Source organism: Mirounga leonina, unplaced genomic scaffold (assembly GCF_011800145.1).
Source record: "Mirounga leonina isolate KUSES-001 unplaced genomic scaffold, KU_Mleo_1.0 Mir_507, whole genome shotgun sequence".
Classification (NCBI taxonomy): Eukaryota; Metazoa; Chordata; class Mammalia; order Carnivora; family Phocidae; genus Mirounga; species Mirounga leonina.
The window spans coordinates 5,637,913-5,657,768 of record NW_023270789.1 but is presented as its reverse complement, the minus strand read 5'-3'; the positions used below and the strand labels follow the sequence as shown (position 1 = coordinate 5,657,768).

General features: G+C 48.6%; 2 protein-coding genes across 8 annotated transcripts in view; both read left to right on the top strand.

Annotated features, from left to right (window-relative positions):
• HIPK1 (homeodomain interacting protein kinase 1) overlaps positions 1-9,343 on the top strand; it is a 49,174-nt gene extending 39,831 nt beyond the window's left edge. For 4 of the 7 annotated variants that reach the window (XM_034990248.1, XM_034990245.1, XM_034990246.1 and 1 more), the window contains 4 exons: positions 1,387-1,628; positions 3,220-3,350; positions 4,054-4,122; positions 4,483-9,343. In XM_034990248.1, coding sequence (XP_034846139.1) covers positions 1,387-1,628; positions 3,220-3,350; positions 4,054-4,122; positions 4,483-4,971 — 931 coding nt within the window. In that variant the 3' untranslated portion in view covers positions 4,972-9,343. The remainder of the gene's footprint in view (positions 1-1,386; positions 1,629-3,219; positions 3,351-4,053; positions 4,123-4,482) is intronic. The other 3 variants (XM_034990250.1, XM_034990251.1, XM_034990249.1) reach the window with 2 other exon arrangements.
• A 1,475-nt stretch (positions 9,344-10,818) lies between these two features.
• On the top strand, positions 10,819-13,852 carry OLFML3 (olfactomedin like 3). The gene is made up of 3 exons (XM_034990244.1): positions 10,819-11,239; positions 11,913-12,198; positions 12,527-13,852. The coding sequence occupies exons 1-3, from the start codon at positions 11,126-11,128 to the stop codon at positions 13,345-13,347; spliced, it is 1,221 nt and encodes a 406-aa protein (XP_034846135.1). The 5' UTR covers positions 10,819-11,125; the 3' UTR covers positions 13,348-13,852.
• Positions 13,853-19,856: the final 6,004 nt, after the last annotated feature.

The following is a 19,856-nucleotide window of genomic DNA, read 5'->3' as shown; positions in this document are numbered from 1 at the left end:
TGGAAGCGTGGCCTTGGATGCGTGAGTCAGAACACTCAAGTTTCCATGACTGAGCGATGTTAAATCAGTCTTTTCAGATACATTCGCTAGAAGGGGGGTATTAAGTTGCTTAATATTTAGCTGCTTTGGCTTGCAATGCACATTATACCACAGACATGATTCCCTGCCTTTAAGGACCTTTAGAGTCTGAAAATAGATGCCATAGCAGAAGCACATAAACAACAGTTAATTGGAAAAGTTAGTAGATAGGAGGTTATTTGTAATTTCATAATCTGCAAAGGCCTCTTTGGAAGAGGTGCAACTTTAAGTATGGTCTGCAAGTTGAGGAATGTAAATACCAGATAATTTCCTCTTATTTCAGCACCTTAATCCAAGTTCTTAACTGGGCAGTTAACCAAGAGAGAGTGGATACATTTAAGAACTGTTACATACACCTCTCTCTTAGTGGGAACATAGTTAATTGCTTTGATTTTTCTGTGTTAAATTCTTCACTGGGCCTTTGGTGCTAGGCATAAAGAAGAGGGAATAACCCCACGTTTACCTGAGGAGGTAGGATTCACACATGACAGTAACTGAGAAGACTTTGCAGAGTTATATATAAATGAAGTTTAATGACCTGAAAGAGCAGATTTAGAATGAAGTACTTCAAAAGAGCTATTTACAAATGATATTTACAGTTACAAGATGGTATTTACAAATGGGTTGTAGACTTGAACCTAAGTATTGAAAGTGGTTTCTGAACGGATTTGGGGAAGAGAAAAGGTGAACTTTCCAGTGAGGAACAGTGACCATGGAGTGGCAAAAGTTGTGAAACCAGCAGGATTGCTTGGACTGGAGCCAAGTCTCTTTTAAAATCAGGAAAAATTAAAGTTACGAAGATGGAGTTCAGTTTGTAAAGGAACATTTAAAAAAAAAAAAAACGTATGGCGAGAAGTTTGATTAGACATACTAAGGAACCATTTATATAGTCTAGCAGGATGATACGGGGAATACTATTGAAATGACCGTGAGTGGAAATGGCTGAGCGGCAACGTGGAAGAGTTGTTAGAGCTGTGTATCTGGCAGCATTCTGTCCTGGCTTGAATCCTGTCTTCACCACTTACCGCCTGTGTGACCTTGGCTGAGTGTCTTAATCTCTCTGTGCTTCAGCTTCCTCATCTACAAAATGGGGGTGATAGTACCTACTTCATAGAAGTGTCGTGAGGATCCAGTGAGACCTATGTGTAGTGTAAGAACAGTGCCTGATGCATAACAAGCACTCAGAAGTCTGCCACTGCTAGTGTTACTCTGTCGCCGTCATCATCCTTGTCGTCATGGGAGACCAGAGATCATCAAAGAAACATTGCTAAGAGGGGGGTGAATTGTCATGTGTTTTCTTCTCCTCAGCTCGGGCCTGAAGGCAAGGTCTAATGTCATCAGTTATGTCACTGTCAATGATTCTCCAGACTCTGACTCGTCCTTGAGCAGCCCATATTCCACTGATACCCTGGGTGCTCTCCGGGGCAATAGTGGACCCCTCGTGGAGGGGCCCGGCAGAGTTGTGGGGGATGGCGCCAGCACCCGCACCATCATCGTGCCTCCACTGAAAACTCAGCTTGGCGACTGCACTGTAGCAGCCCCAGCCTCAGGTGAGCATCTTCACAGCCGCAGGTGAACTCTCCATCACTGTGTGTGTGTCCTTAATGTGTCGCTCTAATCTGCTTAGGTAGATTATATGGTAGCGATGGTAGCGACCAGTTACTTAATTCAGAAACCGGTTCCTTGTGATGTGAAATCATTTTTGGCAATCAGTGTATTTGGTAAAAGTGAATTTGTAGTCTCAGAAATGTACTCCGTTTTGATGGGAGAAGACAGGCAAATTTTTTTTGGCACAAGTGATTAAAATTTGACAATCCAGAGTGAACAGGAACTGATACTATTAAAAATGACTGCAAACTTTTTTTTTTTGGAAAACGCTATGTACTTAGATCTTTTCTTACCAGTGTCATAGCAGTAATACTTTTGTGGTTTTATCATCAACCTAGCTACCTCCATCTTTTTTGTTGCTAGATGCTGGGCTTAGGCTCCCCAGTTCAGTTATCAGGTAATGCTAGCTGCAGTAACAAGCCGCAGACCTCCCTGGCTTGACATAATAGAAGTTTGCTTCTTACTCACATGACTTCCCAGTGCTAGTGCTCCTGGTTGGTGGGCCTGCAGTGTGTCAGGGATCAGAGCCCAGGGATCCTCAGCCTCCAATGAAAAGAAGAAAGAGTTTGGAGGAGGGACACCTCTCAAGCCCTGGAAACAGTGCAGACTAATCCCATGGCCCCACCTAGAGGCTCGGAGGCCCAGGAAATGGAGTCCTTGTCTAGGCACCTGTTTTCCAGTGGCAACTCTGTACACCAAAGGAGGGGGGAGCATGAAATTTTGGTGTCAGTATAGCTGTCTGTGCTGTACTGACATAAATTAGTGTTTTACTGTGAATTATGTTACCGCCAGAGACATGAACAGGGTTCTGATTTCAGGATATCATGTTAAGCTTCAGTGCGGTTCCCCCCCTCAGAACTGGGCAGCTGTCCCATTGCAGGCAAGGCAGAACTTCCTGATGCCAGGCTACTGAAGAACGTCGTTAGGAGCTCTGTCCATTGTTGGGTCCAAAGAATAGAGGCTACTCCACAAATCATTGAATAAATGCTTCCGTTTTCCTAGTAGGACCACAGAGGAAGCAGAACTTGGAAACTGATCTTGCTTATATCCAACTGCTCTGCAGTTTCTTAGAATTTGAAGATAGTGAGTGCCCAACAGGATCTAATCGTGCCTTCTTTTGAAGCCCCTTTGACACCTAAATGTCCTAAGTATTACCAACATCTTACTCAGCTTCCCAGTGTCATTTCTATACTTGTTTCACCCCTTCCTACATAAAACTCTGGGCCCCTTGGGGGTAGGGACTGCGTCCCACTGGTGTTTGTATTTCCAGCAGTGCCTTGCACATTACAAGAGACTGTGTAAGATTTACTGAAGTGAATCTTTCGAAGATCCTTCATGGAGCTTTGTAGCAAGACAGAAAAGAAATGGGTTGTACAGTTTTTGTTCCTCTGGTGTAAATGTAATTGAGGAAATAAGATACACATGAAACCTTAACTCTTGCAAACCTCACACAGATGTGGACTGATGAATATGATGCCATCTGAGCTTTAGCTGAGGCCACTCATAACTGACTACGGTCTGACCCTTTTTTAGGTCTCCTGAGCAGTAAGACCAAGCCAGTGGCCTCAGTGAGTGGGCAGTCATCTGGATGCTGTATCACCCCCACAGGGTGTCGAGCTCCACGCGGGGGGACCAGCGCAGCACAGCCACTCAACCTTAGCCAGGTAAGCGCTAGGGGCTGCTGCCTTCTGTTTGGGGCCCTCCCTCTTGTCACTCTCTGGAGAACCCTGCTTCCGGCTGGACTGCTGAATAAAGCCAAATGAAGCCCCTTTTGTGTCAGACCATTTGGTGTTCTATGGCCTGTGTCATACCTGCATGTGCTGTGTCCCTTTATTCCCTCTGTAAGTGTGTTGAGGATACACATTCCAGGTTTTCCTTCAGACCTCCCTAGTCTGTCCTGGAAGATTAGAGAAATGTCTGGAATTTAGAAAGAGCCTTGGGTGCTTTAGTCCGTACCTGCTTCTGTACCACCACATGCTTTGCTACCAGATCCTCTTCCTTTATATCCCAGCTCATAAATAACCTGAGCCTCACACCAATTACTTGAGGCAAGAGACAGTGCAAAGCTTTGTGGCCACTTCATCAGCTGGTTCTAGTCCTATGTGTTGGCTTGAGTCTGAGATTCCCCCCCTGCCACCACTATGTGATCTGATGGGATGGGGAGGGACACTATTCTGTGTGTAAAAGGGGCACTATTCATTCTTTCTTCAGCTAAAATTCTGGTGCTTGTATGATGTCTACCAGTATTAAGAAAGTGTAAATATGAGGGTGTAACTGTGAATGTGTGTGTGTGTTTGTGTGAGAGAGAGAGAGAGAGACAGCACATGCAAGTGCAAATGTCAGTTCGAGTTAGTGCATGTGTTTTAGGCTCCACAAGTCAAGAGGGATATGAAGAACTTAGAGGAGAACAAAAGAAAACAATGGCAAGAAAGAAAGGTTAGGAAAAATTCAAATTCCCTGGCGCCAGAATAGGGTGAGTTTGAGTCAACAGTTACTAACTTGCAGGAGTGGGTAACCCTGTGAACTCTTGATTCCCTACCTGCCCCCCCCCCCCCCCCCGCCCCTGTCATACTTAAGAGCAAACTGCTGCTATCTGGGCTGGGTTAGGATCTGTTCTGCCAAGAGGTGGAGGGATGGAGGCTGACTTCTGACAGCATTGCCAGTCTGGGAGATTTCTGTGCTGTGGCAGCCCAGGAACAGTACAGGTTAGAACTTCTACTCAACTCTCCACTTGGTCTTTGGTGCCCTGAACCGGAATGACCTCAAGGTTCCTCACTCCCTTCTTCCTCCTTCCAGAACCAGCAGTCATCGTCAGCTCCAACCTCGCAGGAGAGAAGCAGCAACCCTGCCCCCCGCAGGCAGCAGGCGTTTGTGGCCCCGCTCTCCCAAGCCCCCTACGCCTTCCAGCACGGCAGCCCACTACACTCGACGGGGCACCCACACCTGGCCCCAGCCCCTGCTCACCTGCCGAGCCAGCCCCACCTGTATACGTATGCTGCCCCCACCTCTGCTGCTGCGTTGGGCTCCACCAGCTCCATTGCTCATCTCTTCTCCCCGCAGGGCTCCTCAAGGCATGCTGCAGCCTATACCACCCACCCTAGCACTCTGGTGCACCAGGTCCCTGTCAGTGTTGGGCCCAGCCTTCTCACTTCTGCCAGTGTGGCCCCTGCTCAGTACCAACACCAGTTTGCCACCCAGTCCTACATTGGGTCTTCCCGAGGCTCAACAATTTACACTGGATACCCACTGAGTCCTACCAAGATCAGCCAGTATTCCTATTTGTAGTTGGTGAGCAGAGGGAGGAGGGGTCATGGCTGCCTGTTCCTGGCTTTGAGTTCTTAATAACAGGCTATGATGAGCTCTCCTCCCTTAAGCCCCTCTTGAAACTCCTTAGCCAGCAACTTGTTCTGCAGGGGCCCACTGAAGCAGAAGGTTTTTCTCTGGGGAACCTGTCTTAGTGTTGACTGCATTGTTGTAGTCTCCCAAAGTCTGCCCTATTTTTTAATTCTTTATTTTTGAGACAGCATTTTTGCTATTTGGAAGAGTTCAGATGCCCATCTTCTGCAGTTACCAAGGAAGAGAGATCGTTCTGAAGTTACCCTTTGAAAAATATTTTCTCTCTGACTTGATTTCTATAAATGTTTTTAAAAAACCAAGTGAAGCCCCTCTTTATTTAACTTTGTTTTATTGTAATTGCTGGTCAGAGGAAAAATGCTGATAGAAGGATTTGAAATCCGGTAACAAGTGAGAAAAGAAAAATCATCACTTTTTGCTTGTTTAAAAACCAAGATTTAATTGCCTATTTTAAGAGCAGCTTACACAAGTCTGTATCTGACTATCAGGCATTTCTCCTCTCAAAATTTTACCTTTCTTATGGGACATTAGACTTACAGTGTTTTAGCTTTGTTTTCGTGTCACGTTACACTTACTGGGCAATTGTTATTTTTGCAAAACTGGTAATATACTGCTCTGTGTTACTCTTGGGATTCTCTCAGTTGCTCCTGTGTTTATTGTAAAGTAGTGTTAAAAAGGCAGCTCACCATTTGCTGGTAACTTAGTGTGAGAGAATCCATACCTACCGTGAAAGCACTAGGCATTACTCTTTTTAAATGAAGTACCGTGCATTCTTCTTAAGTTATTTTTTAAAAGTCTTTCTCTCTTTCTCTGATTCAGCTTAAATTTTATTATTGGAAAAGCCATTAAGGTGGTTATTATTGTATGGTGGTGGTTGTCTTATTATATGCAAAATCTCTCTGTATTATGCGATATTGGTATTGATGAGCTTTGCCTAAAGGTTGTTGGCATTGGTGAGCTTTGCCTACAGATTAATATGAATTTTCAATAATACACCTCTCTCTCTTTGCCTCATCTCTCCCTTCTGTTCTAAGTGATTTATTTGGGGAGAAAGCTAAAGAATCTGAAACCAGATAAGAACGTTGTGTATAGCTTTTATACTTTAAAGTAGCTTCCTTTGTATGCCAGCAGCAAATTGAATGCTCTCTTATTAAGACTTATACAATAAGTGCATGTAGGAATTGCAAAAAATATTTTAAAAATTTATTACTGAATTTAAAAATATTTTAGAAGTTTTGTAATGGTGGTGTTTTAATATTTTGCATAATTAAATATGTACATATTGATTAGAAAAATATAACAAGCAATTTTTCCTGCTAACCCAAAATGTTATTTGTAATCAAATGTGTAGTGATTACACTTGAATTGTGTATTTAGTGTGTATCTGATCCTCCAGTGTTACCCCGGAGATGGAATGGATGTCTCCATTGTATTTAAACCAAAATGAACTGATACTTGTTGGAATGTATGTGAACTAATTGCAATTATATTAGAGCATATTACTGTAGTGTTGAATGAGCAGGGGCATTGCCTGCAAGGAGAGGAGACCCTTGGAATTGTTTTGCACAGGTGTGTCTGGTGAGGAGTTGTTCAGTGTGTGTCTCTTCTTCCCTATCTCCTCCTTCCCTTATTGTAGTGCCTTATATGATAATGTAGTGGTTCATAGAGTTTACAGTGAGCTTGCCTTAGGACGGACCAGCAAGCCCTTGTGGACCCTAAGCTGTTCACTGGGATTTATCAGAACAGGATTAGTAGCTGTGTCGTGTAAATGCATTGTTGTCAGTTTCCCTGCCTTCGTTGAAAAATAAAAACAGCAGCTTTTCTCCTTTAGCACCACGTCTACCCCTTTCCAACCCGGAATCTCAGCTGAGTTCTCACAGAAGCATTTTCCCCATGTGGCTCTCTCACGGCGCATTGCTACCTTGCTTCTGTGAGAATTTGGGAAGCAGGTGAGAGGAGTCAAGCCAATATGAAATATGTGGTTGTTTTCTTTTTCTTTAAAGTATGTGCAGTCACTTTTAGAATGAGATTCTTCTTTTCCTTTTCCCATGTGGCAGTCCTTCCTGCAAATAGTTGCCATTCCTAGTAAAATATTTGCTTGTTGAAAAAAAACATATAACAGATCTGTTTATACCAAAGAGCCTGTTGTATTGCTTACCATGTCCCCATACTATGAGGAGGAGTTTTGTGAGGCCGCTGGTGACAGGGAACTCACAGGAAGGTTTCTGAGCCGGTGAAGAATATTAAAAAGGAACCAAAGCCTGTTGAGTCATCGGGCTTTTGAGGTTTCTTTTTAACAACTTGAATATTCTTGGGGCTGTGAAATTGTCCTTGTACTCTCAGCTCCTGCATGGATCTGGGTCAAGTGGAGGGTACTGGGGATGGGGATGTTCCTGCCCATAAAAGATTTGGGGGAAGAAGGTTAACTCTAAGATATAGAAGTGTTCCATCTGAATTGAAAATTATGTACTTGAGGGCTAAGTCTAGGACTGGTTCTTTGTAGAGATGGCGTCAAGGAGGTGCAGGATGGAGATGGGAGATTTCATGGAGCCTGGTCAGCAAGCTCTGTACCGGGTTGAACACCGAGGAGCTGTCAAGGTATTTGGAGTTTCTTCATTGTAAAGAGTAAGGGCTTCCACGATGGGGCAGATAGTACAGTCAGTGCAGCCTACCAGGAACATGTTGGTGTTTTCTGCTTTTTCTTTCTTTTTTTTTTTTTTTTTTTTGTGGTCATTCTCCTGAGTTCGGTTTGCACCGCTATATTGGGGAAGATACCCAAGCAGTTTGTATAGTTTCCGTCACTAGTGTTACACGGTTTTCTGGTCAACGTGTGTGATCGTTGTGTTTCCCTTTTTTGCCAAGCATATTTTGATTTTCTTGTTCAAAGGCAGACCTAGTTTCTAGTAGAAACATTTTTTGTTCCTTACCTTTCCTCTACAAGGGATAAGATTTGTTGTTTTTGTAACAAAGGAGATGCAGGAAAAAAAGTACAAAACACTCCACTCCTGCCCCCCTGTCCAATAAGTAGATAACCACTTTAGATGTGAGTGTCTTATAACTTCATGGGGAAAAGACAATACCAAGAGTGTGTATTGTTATCTGCAACATCCTTACTAGCAGTGTGTGGCTTTAAGAGTTTTAGAAATTTTCAGCCTTAGTCTGCAAATTGGCATTTCAAATTTACCAAGATAAAAATCCATCTGTGTCCGCTCAATGTGTATGTGCTCAATGTGGCTTTAGATTCTGTCCCTGGGGCTTAACATTGCCAGCCCTGACAGGATGGGGGGAAGCCCTGCAAATTCAGTGAGCAGTGGCCTAACCTCAGACCAGCTTAAGGCTTTACGTCCTTTCAGAACTTGCATTTCCAGCTTTTCCCCTTCAGGGTGAGAGAGAAAGTGGGGAAGGTTTAAGTACAGCCACTCTGGGCTCATTGGGACACTTGATCACTCGAGTTTTAATAGCTCCCAGGAGGGGGATACTGCTGTCAGTGCTCAGCTCAGATACCAGCCCCAGGAATAAGAACTCCCATTTCAAACAGTTCTGGCCATCCATCGTCCTCCACTAGAGGGGCTCAGCTTGACTGCCCTTAGCCAGGCAAGCACAGTAATGTGTGTTTTAGTCAGCATTATTATGCAAAAACCCACTGATTAGGTTGGTTGGTTTTAGGATAGGAAATGAAATTGCCTCTCAGTGACAGGAATGGCCCAAGCCTGCTTCCTGTTTTGGTTTTTGTTTGTTTGTTGTTTTTATTTTAACTGATGGATGGTGCAGCATGTCTACATGGTTGTTTGTTGCTAAACTTTATATAATGTGTGGTTTTGATTCAGCTTGAAAAATAATCTCACTACATGTAGCAGTACATTATATGTACATTATATGTAACGTTAGTATTTCTGCTTTGAATCCTTGATATTGCAATGGAATTCCAACTCTATTAAATGTATTTGATATGCTAGTTATTGTGTGCGATTTAAACTTTTTTTGCTTTCTCCCTTTTCTGGTTGTGCGCTTCCTTTTACAACAAGCCTCTAGAAACAGTTTCTGAGAATTATTGAGCTATGTTTGTAATGCAGATGTACTTAGGGAGTATGTAAAATAATCATTTTAACAAAAGAAATAGATATTTAAAATTTAATACTAACTACGGGAAAAGGGTCCATTGTGTAAAACATAGTTTATCTTTGGATTCAATGTTCGTCTTTGGTTTTACAAAGTAGCTTGTATTTTCAGTATTTTCTACATAATATGGTAAAATGTAGAGCAATTGCAATGCATCAATAAAATGGGTAAATTTTCTGATTCATGTGGCTGTCTTTGACTTCTGTTAGAGGGTTACAAAGGGGATCAACAAATGGCATCTTTGGAGTGGCTAAATATATCGCATCTGAAATGAACGTCAGTGGTGGGTTAGAGGCAAATCCATCTTTCATACAAATCTCCACAATGGAAATGAAACAGGGTTGGTTGAAAACACTTCCCAGGAATGGAAGCCCTCCTCTTTCCCCACGGCCACAGAGCCATTCCAAAGCAAACAGGCCCTAGCTGAAGATCATCTGGTCCTGGCCCTTTGAAGGAGGCACAGCTTCTGACCCAGGATAACTAAAGTTTGTTTCCTAGCATGTTCCAGCAACCATCTGAAGTATCATAATGAAAATCAGAATCACCACAGCAGACGCTGTTTTTCCCTCCTTTCAAGCTGCATTGTTTGAAGCATAGTCCTTTTGGAGAAGGACTCCGATTAGATTTCTCTTGATTCTAAAGTGAAGAAAATTTCTCCTGATGAAGAATTAGAGATTTGTCTAAATCGATCACTGCAGGTCCCTGAATAAATGCTATATATTCGTTTGGCTTCTTTTCACACATGTGTTTCAGGCCACATCTACCCTACAGTGGCCATTAATTCATTGTGGGCTTCTGCAGTCGTGGTTGGGGTATAGAAATGAGACGCATTTAGAAACACCGTTTTGGACCATAACCTAGAAATGATCAATAGGCTCTTCTCTCCCATTGGTAGGGAAGTCAGAACACATTTATTTGATTTCGACTGCAACACATATATTTTTAAGATTTTTTTTTTCCTAAATAAATGAAATGAGGGTGAACTCACTGAACGTTCCCCAGTTTTGGTAAGAGAATATACCTAGAAGAGTTCAGGTAAGAGAAAGGCAAATAGAAAGGCTCTGCTATCAGTCTCACTTCCCAGGTAATCAAGAATGAATTTAACTTGCCAGTGATCTGGGTTTTTTTGGTATTTTTGTTTGTTTTAAAATCTCAGTTATATTCTCTTCCTTAGGCTAAATCAGAGAGAGATTGGGATGGCCCCTTAAGTAGTTGGGTAGTCTGTGGGGAAATCTGTGTTTTAATGATGAAAACCCCTGTAAATTCAATCTGCTTGGCTGGCTTTGTGGAAAATTTTCCACAGGACGTGAGGTCTAAGCCTTGGTTTCCCTGTGAATCCTGAGATGACACCAGGTGCTTATCACAAGATGGCGCCAGTGAGCTATAGAAGAAGGTAGTGCAGATTTGACCACTGTGATCTTTTCTCCCACCCCTTCCCCTCAAACCTCATCTCCCCTGCTTCCAGCTTCCACTGAACAAGGCAGAAAACAATTCATGCTACTATTGCTGGGGAAGGAAAAGATTAATGATGGATGTCTTTTAAGAAGCCAGCGCTGGAAGGAAGCATGCATTCTCCTAAAACAGGAATAGAGTTTGCTGAGTGTACTGGGGGGCCCCTGCCTCCCGCTGCTAGCTCCTTTTTCTGGGTGACTGCCCAGAAGTCCTCTGCCCCGGGGTTTCATCTCCTTCCCCTCTCCCTGGGAGCCTACAGCCTAGGCGGGAGGTGGTTAAGGCTTCTTCTGGCTGCTCTGCCATAGGGCCATCTGTGTTTGATCAATCCAGGCGGAAAGGAGGGGGTGGGGGCTGTAAAGAGACCGTGAAAGCATTCCAGAGTAGTGAGAGAGACCCGAGATCCAGAAAGAGAGAAGGCACCGCCCCCACCCCGCCTCCAAAGCTAAGCGGCGGGCTTGAGTGGGAAAGGCACAGGACCGCACGCTCCTACTCCGGCCCCCTTTCTCCCACGGCCATGGGGCCCTGCACACCTCTCCTCACCTTGTTCCTTTTGTCATGGCTGCGACCCCTTCAGGGACAGCAGCACCACCTTGTGGAGTACATGGAACGCCGACTAGCTGCCTTAGAGGTGAGTGACTCCTTTCTTTCCCGGGCCAGGCAGGAAGGACTCCACATCTCCTGTTGATTCACCCAGTGTGTCAGGGATCTGGGGACATGACACGATGGGGATCTGTGAGGACCGACAGAAAACTCTATCTTTTAATAAGAGTATCCTTACAATTGCAAGCCCTCCTCTTTCCCCACGGCCACAGAGCCATTCCAAAGCAAACAGGCCTTTGTGTTTTACCCTGAGATGGCATGGAATAAGGGGACAGTGGACATGAGAGCTAGCATGGTAAGAAAGCATCTCAGGGTGAGCTGATGATTCTGTGAGAGTTAGAAGTTCCCAGAGAATCTGCAGCTTTCTGTCTTTTTAACAGTTTGAAGTCTGTGCCATTCCCGAGTTGAAATCTGTTCATTCCCAGGAGGAGAAGTATACAGTGGAGCAGAGACCCCTCATGCACTTAGGCCCCCCCGGCGGCTCAGAGGACATGAAGTGGGGGTAGAGGCCTAGGTGATCCGAGCCCGGCTTTTTGCACATTTAGCATCTCCAAACATCTGGTTTCCTTTCAGTGGGGGTTGAAGGGGAGTTGATGCCTGGCTGAGTTGGTGCTCTTTCCCATTCCTCACTCCCTGGTTGGGCCTCTCCCTGCCGGGGAGTTGTAACCCTTCAGCCCCTCTCCTGGCCCCCATCCCTGCAGGAACGGCTGGCCCAGTGCCAGGACCAAAGTAGCCGGCACGCCGCTGAGCTGAGGGACTTCAAGAACAAGATGCTGCCGCTGCTGGAGGTGGCCGAGAAGGAGCGTGAGGCACTCAGAACCGAGGCCGACACCATCTCGGGCAGAGTGGACCGTCTGGAGCGGGAAGTTGACTATCTGGAGACCCAGAACCCAGCTCTACCCTGTGTGGAGGTTGATGAGAAGGTGACCGGAGGCCCTGGGATCAAAGGCAAGGGTAGAAGAAATGAGAAGTACGATATGGTGACAGGTAAGTGGTCCAAAAGCAGAGCCCTGACACTCTCAGGACCTGTATTCTGCCTTGGTTCTTTCCCATTTTTCTCCTTGTCCCGGAGGCCACTTTGGCGCGGTTTTCTGGAATCTGCTTTAGGGGAATCTCTATAATGACAGGGCCATTGCGAGCGTTTCTGGGGACCCAGGCCTCTGTGGCGCCCTTTTCCCTATCCTCCCTAAGAGTGGAGGCGTCCACTGGCAAATGCCCACTGTCCTCCAGATGGCCCATCCTGGGGGGTTCCCGCATCGGGCATCTAACTCTTGCCCGTATTGCCTTGTCCTGTGCTTTTCTCCCTCCCCACCAGACTGTGGCTACACAATCTCGCAGGTGAGATCAATGAAGATCCTGAAGCGGTTCGGTGGCCCAGCTGGTCTGTGGACCAAGGATCCAATGGGGCCAACAGAGAAGATCTATGTATTAGATGGGACACAGAATGACACAGCCTTTGTCTTCCCAAGGCTGCGGGACTTCACCCTGGCCATGGCTGCCCGGAAAGCTTCCCGGATCCGGGTGCCCTTCCCCTGGGTAGGCACGGGGCAGCTGGTGTACGGTGGCTTTCTTTATTACGCCCGGAGGCCTCCTGGAGGACCCGGAGGGGGAGGGGAGCTGGAGAACACCTTGCAGCTCATCAAATTCCACCTGGCAAACCGGACCGTGGTGGACAGCTCAGTATTCCCGGCAGAGGGTTTGATCCCCCCGTACGGGCTGACAGCAGACACGTACATCGACCTGGCCGCTGACGAGGAGGGCCTTTGGGCTGTCTATGCCACTCGGGAAGATGACAGGCACTTGTGTCTGGCCAAGTTAGACCCCCAGACCCTGGACACCGAGCAACAGTGGGACACACCATGTCCCAGAGAGAACGCCGAGGCGGCCTTTGTCATCTGCGGCACCCTGTACGTTGTCTACAACACCCGCCCTGCCAGCCGCGCCCGCATCCAATGCTCCTTTGATGCCAGTGGCACCCTGACCCCCGAGAGGGCGGCCCTCCCGTATTTCCCCCGCCGATACGGGGCCCATGCCAGCCTCCGCTATAACCCCCGAGAGCGTCAGCTCTACGCCTGGGATGACGGCTACCAGATTGTCTATAAGCTGGAGATGAGAAAGAAAGAGGAAGAAGTCTGAGGACCTAGCCCCGGTCGGTGAATCTCTCTCACCTCTACACATTTCTGTCCCCACAACATTTCCTGCTCCTCGTTGTCCAGATGTGGGCAACTTGTGCTTCGGGGCCTGTATCTGCGGCCAACGGAAGCCAAATTCTCATAGCCCCTCCATTTCCTGGGGGACCTTAGATCTTCAGAGACCCTTTTAGAGCTGAAAGAGAGACAGCCCTAAGTGGCCACTGCCCTCCTGCCCCATGGCAATGAATTTCAGGCCAAAGACCACGCAGACCCAGAGCTCTGGACCCTCCTATGGGGGCAACCCCAGCAAATGGGCAACAGAATATTTCTTGCCTCCGTGTGAGTCCGGTGGGGGGAGAGGGTTCTAGGAGGAGGAGACTTTCAACTCTGGCTGTCTCCCTTCTCCCTTTAGTGCCCCGGAGAACGGGGCTTTCTCCACATCATTTTGTATTATTGCAACATTTTGCATTAAAAGGAAAATCCACTGCTCCTCGCCTGTGTGTGTTTGGGGTGGCCCTCCGATCGGATTTGACCCTCCCTTTTCCTCCTCCACCCCATTGCCACTCCTTAAGCCACATCGGGGACTTGGCTGGGCTCTCCTGCTGAGATAGAGGGGACTTCTCTAGTTACAGATTTACCGTGCGGCGCCTGGGGAAGCACACAATCCCGCCGCTTTAGGAGGCCGGCGGAAAGGCTTCCCTCCACAGCCGCCTCTCGTCCGCGGCGGCCCTCCCAGAGCCGCCCTTGGCCCCGCGCCCCTGGCCGCCAGCCTGGGGCCCAGGGGCAGAGCTTCCAATTCCAGTTCACAGAGGGTTTGAACCAGAAAATGGATCCGAGTGGCAGCGGAGCGCAGTGTGAAGACCAGAGCCCCGACTGTGTTTTGGGAAAGAACCTCCGGTGTCACTTCGGAGGTGGCCTCTGCCCCGGCCCCAGCCCCCACTGCCCTCTCCGGCTCGGGACAGCCCGCGGGCCCGGTTACACGGTTACACAATCGAGCTTGCTCTGAACCGCGCTGATTTTCTTGCTGCCACGGCGTCTGCGGTTTGGGCGAGGAGGAGGGGCCGTGACCGTGCCCCAGATGGGAGCTCTACCAGTTTCCCAACACGTCCCTCCGCTCACCCCACCACAGTCCTGGAACCTGGCTGAAGTCTGGCCAGGAGTCCTGGAAACTTAACCCTGTCCTGCCCTGGCCTCTGGCTCGGAATTCCAGGAGGCCATCCGGGGAAGGGAGAGGGACCCGGAGAGGAAAACCCTGGCTTTTGGACACCCCCACCCCCGCACCCCACCCCACCCCACCCCCCGCCGTCGGAATGTGCTGAGCTCTGTGCCAGGCCCCACCCCCGCCGCATGCCCCCATTCTGCACTCAGGAACAAGACCCGCTGCCCTTCTGGGGAAGTAGACCTCAGGCAGCCCGAGGGTCCTCGTGGTTATTGACCTCAGTGTGGGGAGGAGAAAGGAACACATCTTTTCCCTAAAGGATAGGGTGGATCAGCCGGTGGGGGGGGGAGGGGGGCCTGTGATGCTCCTTTTGTCTTCTTTTCTTCTCTCCCCAGGCAGAGCTGCCCCTCACGTAGGTTGGTGAGGACAGGGAAAAGAGAGACAGTGAAGCACCTCACAAAGGCGCTATTGTAGGGAGCCCGGGGCGGGTGGGGGCTCTCTCCCATTCAGCTCTCCTAATGTGGGGCTGGCAACCATAATCACCGCCTGTCACCCACAGAGGGGTGGGTGAACACGGAACATCTGGCTCCTGCAGGCAGGCGGTGCACGGGAGGGGTGTGGAGGAGGCGGGGTGCTCTCCCGGGAGGGCCTGGTGAGAGGGGTCCCGGCCGCCGGCCCTGGCTGCGTGGGACTGTCGCTGAGTGTGTGCGCCTGTGTGCACGTGGGGGGGTGGTCTCCTTGCGAGTGGGACCCACTCTCACAGTGTGATTGCTTACAAGCTGCCAAGAGGCTGGGGCCGGGTCTGTGGCGTTATCTCGATATGGCAGCAGACATCAGGGATGGGTTCTGGATGACCCTCAGGAGGGACTGGCTCTGAAACGGAGGGCCTATGAGAATTTGCCTCAATCCTCAATGAGAAAGGCAGAAACAGCCCTTCTTCATCCTCCTCCTCCTCCTCCTCTTCTTCTTCTTGCTTCAGTTTTCTTTGGAAAAGTTCACTCAGACTTTTCTGAAAGGGCAGAAATCCCTGGGGCCTTGTCATTTATGACTTTTTGCTTTTCTTCTTTTTGGCTCCTGTACAATAGCTAGTGTGCTATTTTGGAAGCGTTTTGGAAGGTGAGTGAAACTGTGTGAGCAGATCCAATGAACTGTCCAAATTCATTAAACTAAATTATCTGCTGCTCAAAGAGAGCTCCTCAGTAGCTGAATCCTCTCATCCGAAACCAACCTCAGCGCCCCTTCTCAGACCCTCTATAACCCATCACTTGGCAGAGACAGGTTGTGACCTCTGCTTTGGGTTGAACAAAAGGCAGTGGAAGGCAGAGCCTCTCATGGGGGAGAGGGGGCTAAACGCCCAAAGAGAAGCCCCCCATCTGCCCCCAGCCCCTGGCCTGACAACGCTAAGCTGCCAGACGTTGCCTCTCCATCACAAGGCCCGATGGAGAGGGGTCCCCTTCTTCCTACTCCAGTGCCCAGTCTTCTGCCCTAACTCTCAAGCTCTCCTCTTTGTTCTCAGTATGTTCTCCTCCCTGGGGCTGGTCTTTGCGACTGCCCGCGGAGAAACCACGTGTTCATCTTGCCATTTTCATCAAGGAGACTGAGCCAATGTTGTCTGAGCCCCGGATGGTGGGGAAGGAAGGGCAGTGATGGATGAAGTTGTTGATTCAGCTGTCATGCTTCCTCTGGGACAGGGCTCCGGGCTAAGCAGGAAGCAAAGCCCTTTTCCTCCTCCTCCTTCAGCGAGGGGTTTCCACTCGCACCCGTCCTAGTGCACGAGCCCCTTCCTTCCCTGAGGCTCCTGCGATCCTCCCTAACTCTGCTCCCAGTTCTCTACCTGTTTAGGTCAAACTGCACTCATTTTGAGAGGTGTTGCGGTATTTGTCCCAGTCTCCGGGGATGGCTCTCTGTAGGACCTGCTGTCCAGCCTCCCTGTGGCTGCCTGGGCAGGGCAGTGTGGTCTCTAGTGCAAGAGCTCTGCTTGTGTGTTTTGGGGGGGGTCCCTCCACCCTTAGCCCCTATCAGCAGCTGCTGTCTCTTCTGGCTCCTCGGCCCCAGCATCCTGGACGCTCTGTCCTCTTCTACCCATGCCACCAGCCACCACCAAGGCCGATAAGCTCTCCTCTGCCTGCTCTTTAACTTGTGCTCTCACAATGCAGAGCTTAAAAGATTAAATCTTTGTTTATGGATTTAATAACGCCACAGAAGAATTATAAATGTGGAGGCCAATGTATTACTTTAAAGGGCAGACCTCTCAGCACTGTCTCTCCAGAACATGGGTTCTGACAATATCTAGAGTTGGACACCTCTCCAGAGCCCTCCGGCATGACCCCCGGGGGTCTGCCCCGCCGCCCAAGCTCCACCTTCTCTGAGAATGGACACCCACACTCCCTGGCCTTGGCTGCGTGGCCCAAGGGGAACAAATCACATTCTCTCTCCTGGGGATTTAGAATTGCAGATCAGAGATGTTAGATGTGAGAAAGTGTTTGGAAGCATCTCTTGCCCTGCTTCGGAGAGACAGCAAGAGCCAGCCTGCAGAGGGGGAAGGATGAGGTGGGTGGACAGAGGCCGAGGCCCTGCAAGAGGGTCGCCAAGCATGTGTTCTCTCCCTACCCATCCCCCTGTGCTCACCCTGCTCAGCCTAGCCTGGCTTCTCCAAAATGCCCGACTCCTTAAAACAGATACTCCCCTTCTTGTTTGCTTTTCTTTTCTTTCTTTTCCTTTTTCTTTTTTTCTCAAGTTAGTATGAGTGGGTTTCTATTTCTTACAACCTGAAGACGGACAACTCATCCTCAACTTACCTCCCCACCAAAAACATTCACCCTGTCCCCTGGACTGCTGGGCAGGGGGCCTTGACCCTCTAGGATGTTCCTCCCTGTACATGACCCAGAGGACACACCAGGATAATGAAAGAGCCTGTGTAAGCCTGTCATACCTCCTCCCTGTCACCTTGCGGATGGTCGCGCGGTTGCCCTTTCCTGCTGTGTTCATTCGTGGTGTGTGGTTTCTTTCTCCAGCAGAGCTTATGGCTCAGTGTTCTCTGCGGCAACCCTTCTTATTGGAAAGCGCGCGGACTTTAGAGTCTGGCAAGCTTGGAGTCCGAGTGCCTGCGATCTGAGTCTGGTCTGCCGCTTCCTGCTCTCGTACCTTGAGCAAGTTACTCACTACCTTATCTATAAACCAACAGTATCTGCCCAATAGGATTGTTGCTGCAAGGATTAGAGCCGATATATGGAAACTGTTGAGCAGTGTGGACAATCAGTATGGGGCTCTGAAACCCCACTTGCTTGGGGTTTCCACTCGCACCCAGCAGAGTCAGGTACCTTCCCGATGGGCCCCAATTTACCCTGAGCACATTGCAGCTGTGGCCTGCATCACCATGTACTGTATCTTGCTCGTCTTTGTGTCCCCAGGGCCTGACCCAGAGCCCAGCTCATAGATGGGCCCTTTAAATACTTGTCTTCAGGTTCCCCCATTAGACTGTGAACTCTAAGAACTCTGGGCGTATTTGTCTCCTAACTCAGGACCTAACTCAGAAGGGGCACATTGCCAGCACGTGGTAAATGTTCTTGGCGGCATCCTTCAATTCAGTTGGACAAAGACAAGCTACAGAGAAATGCTGAAAGCAGTCTCCTTCAACTGCAGAACATGCTGGCCTTCCCATGGTGACGATTTCTAGCTCTAGCATCTAAAGGCAAAGTCTCACACTAGGCCGACACATCTAAGCCCTGTGACCACAGGGGAGGAAGGCAGTAAAAGTACAGAAGGTAGTGGAAGCTTCTTGTTTAGCAGCTGGGTCTGGGTCCTGGCAAGGGTTCTGGAGTAGGGAAAGCTGCTCCCACCCTAGCCTTGCGCCCCACTCCTTGCCGCTTACTTGACCTCCGTGAGCCTCCATTTCTTCACTCATAGAATGTGGGTAGTCGTACCCATTTCACAGATTACTGTGAGGACTGAATGGAGCAATTCCTGTAAAGCAGTGAGCCCCGTGCCTGGCACATAGTAGGTGCTCAATAAATGTCATTTCTATTATTGTTAGTAATGTCATCATGATTGTAGACGTCTTTTCAGAGAGCAAAGTGCTCGTGCATTTAATCTCCTTTAATCTTTACAACAATTCCATGAGAGAAGCAGGTCTCCAGGAGCCTGAGGGGTACAGAGATTGAGACAGTTGGTCCAAGGCCACGTGGCTAATAAGTACTGGGGCAGAACCTATGTCTTGGAGGCTGTGTGAGGTGTGGAAAGAGCTGGAGCTCCCCACTCAGGCTGAATTCAAATCCTTGCTCGCCCACTCCCTAGCCATGTCAGCCTGAGCGCACCAATGCTCTGGGCTTCAGGGAGTATTACCTACCCTGGAGCTGGTGAGGAATGGATGAGCCAGTGTTTACGAAACAGCCAGCAGAGCATCCAGAATAATAAAGGTGCTCAGTAAATGCTCATTCCCAGGGCTGATTCTTGCTGTCTTGTCCTGAGGAGTATGCTGGTGGCCATCTCTGGTGTTCCAGACCATTTGTCTCGATCCAGTGGCTCTGGCTACCTTGTCTCTCCATTTGTACACTGTCTGTAGGAAGACAGGCCACCCGTGGCCCAGCGTAGATCTCCGCATTATCAGTAACAGCAGGAGACAAGATATCCCGCGCCTGCACCTGTCCCCTTTTCTCTGTGCCTAAACCAACCCTACCAGCAGTGATGTGTGTGTTTGGTTTTTGGGTTTGGGTCATCTTCCCCCTGCCCACCCTTTTTTTTTAAATGTAGTACTCCCAAGCTGCCTTTTTCCTTTTTTTTTTTTAAAGATTTTATCTATTTATTTGACAGAGACACAGCGAGAGAGGGAACACAAGCAGGGGGAGAGAGAGAGAGGGAGAAGCAGGCTTCCTGCCGAGCAGGGAGCCCGATGTGGGGCTCGATCCCAGGACCCTGGGATCATGACCTGAGCCGAAAGCAGACGCTTAACGACTGAGCCACCCAGGCGCCCTGCCTTTTTCTTTTTACCATATTTTCTCTCAAAGATATTTTAGCTGTTCAGCATGGGTCCCTGGTAGACATCACTGTTGACTTTTTGGACTTACCTTGCTGTTGATCTTGACAGATCCTTCAATGCCGTTTTGGGTGCACTTGGTCTTACAGATATTTATGACCGTACATTGCACATGACTTTTGTTTTGTAGCTGCTGAATGTTGTATTCCAGACCAGTAAATCCATGCAGTTGTCAGGTGCATGGGCCGTTCCCCATCTATTCTGCTTGCCCTTTTGGAGGAAGGAAGATAGTGCAGACAGAGCACAAGGGAGAGAGGAAGACCCTTCTTCTTGGTGTGATTGGTCCATGTGGCTGAGTGTCTCGGCTCTGCTCTGCATTGAC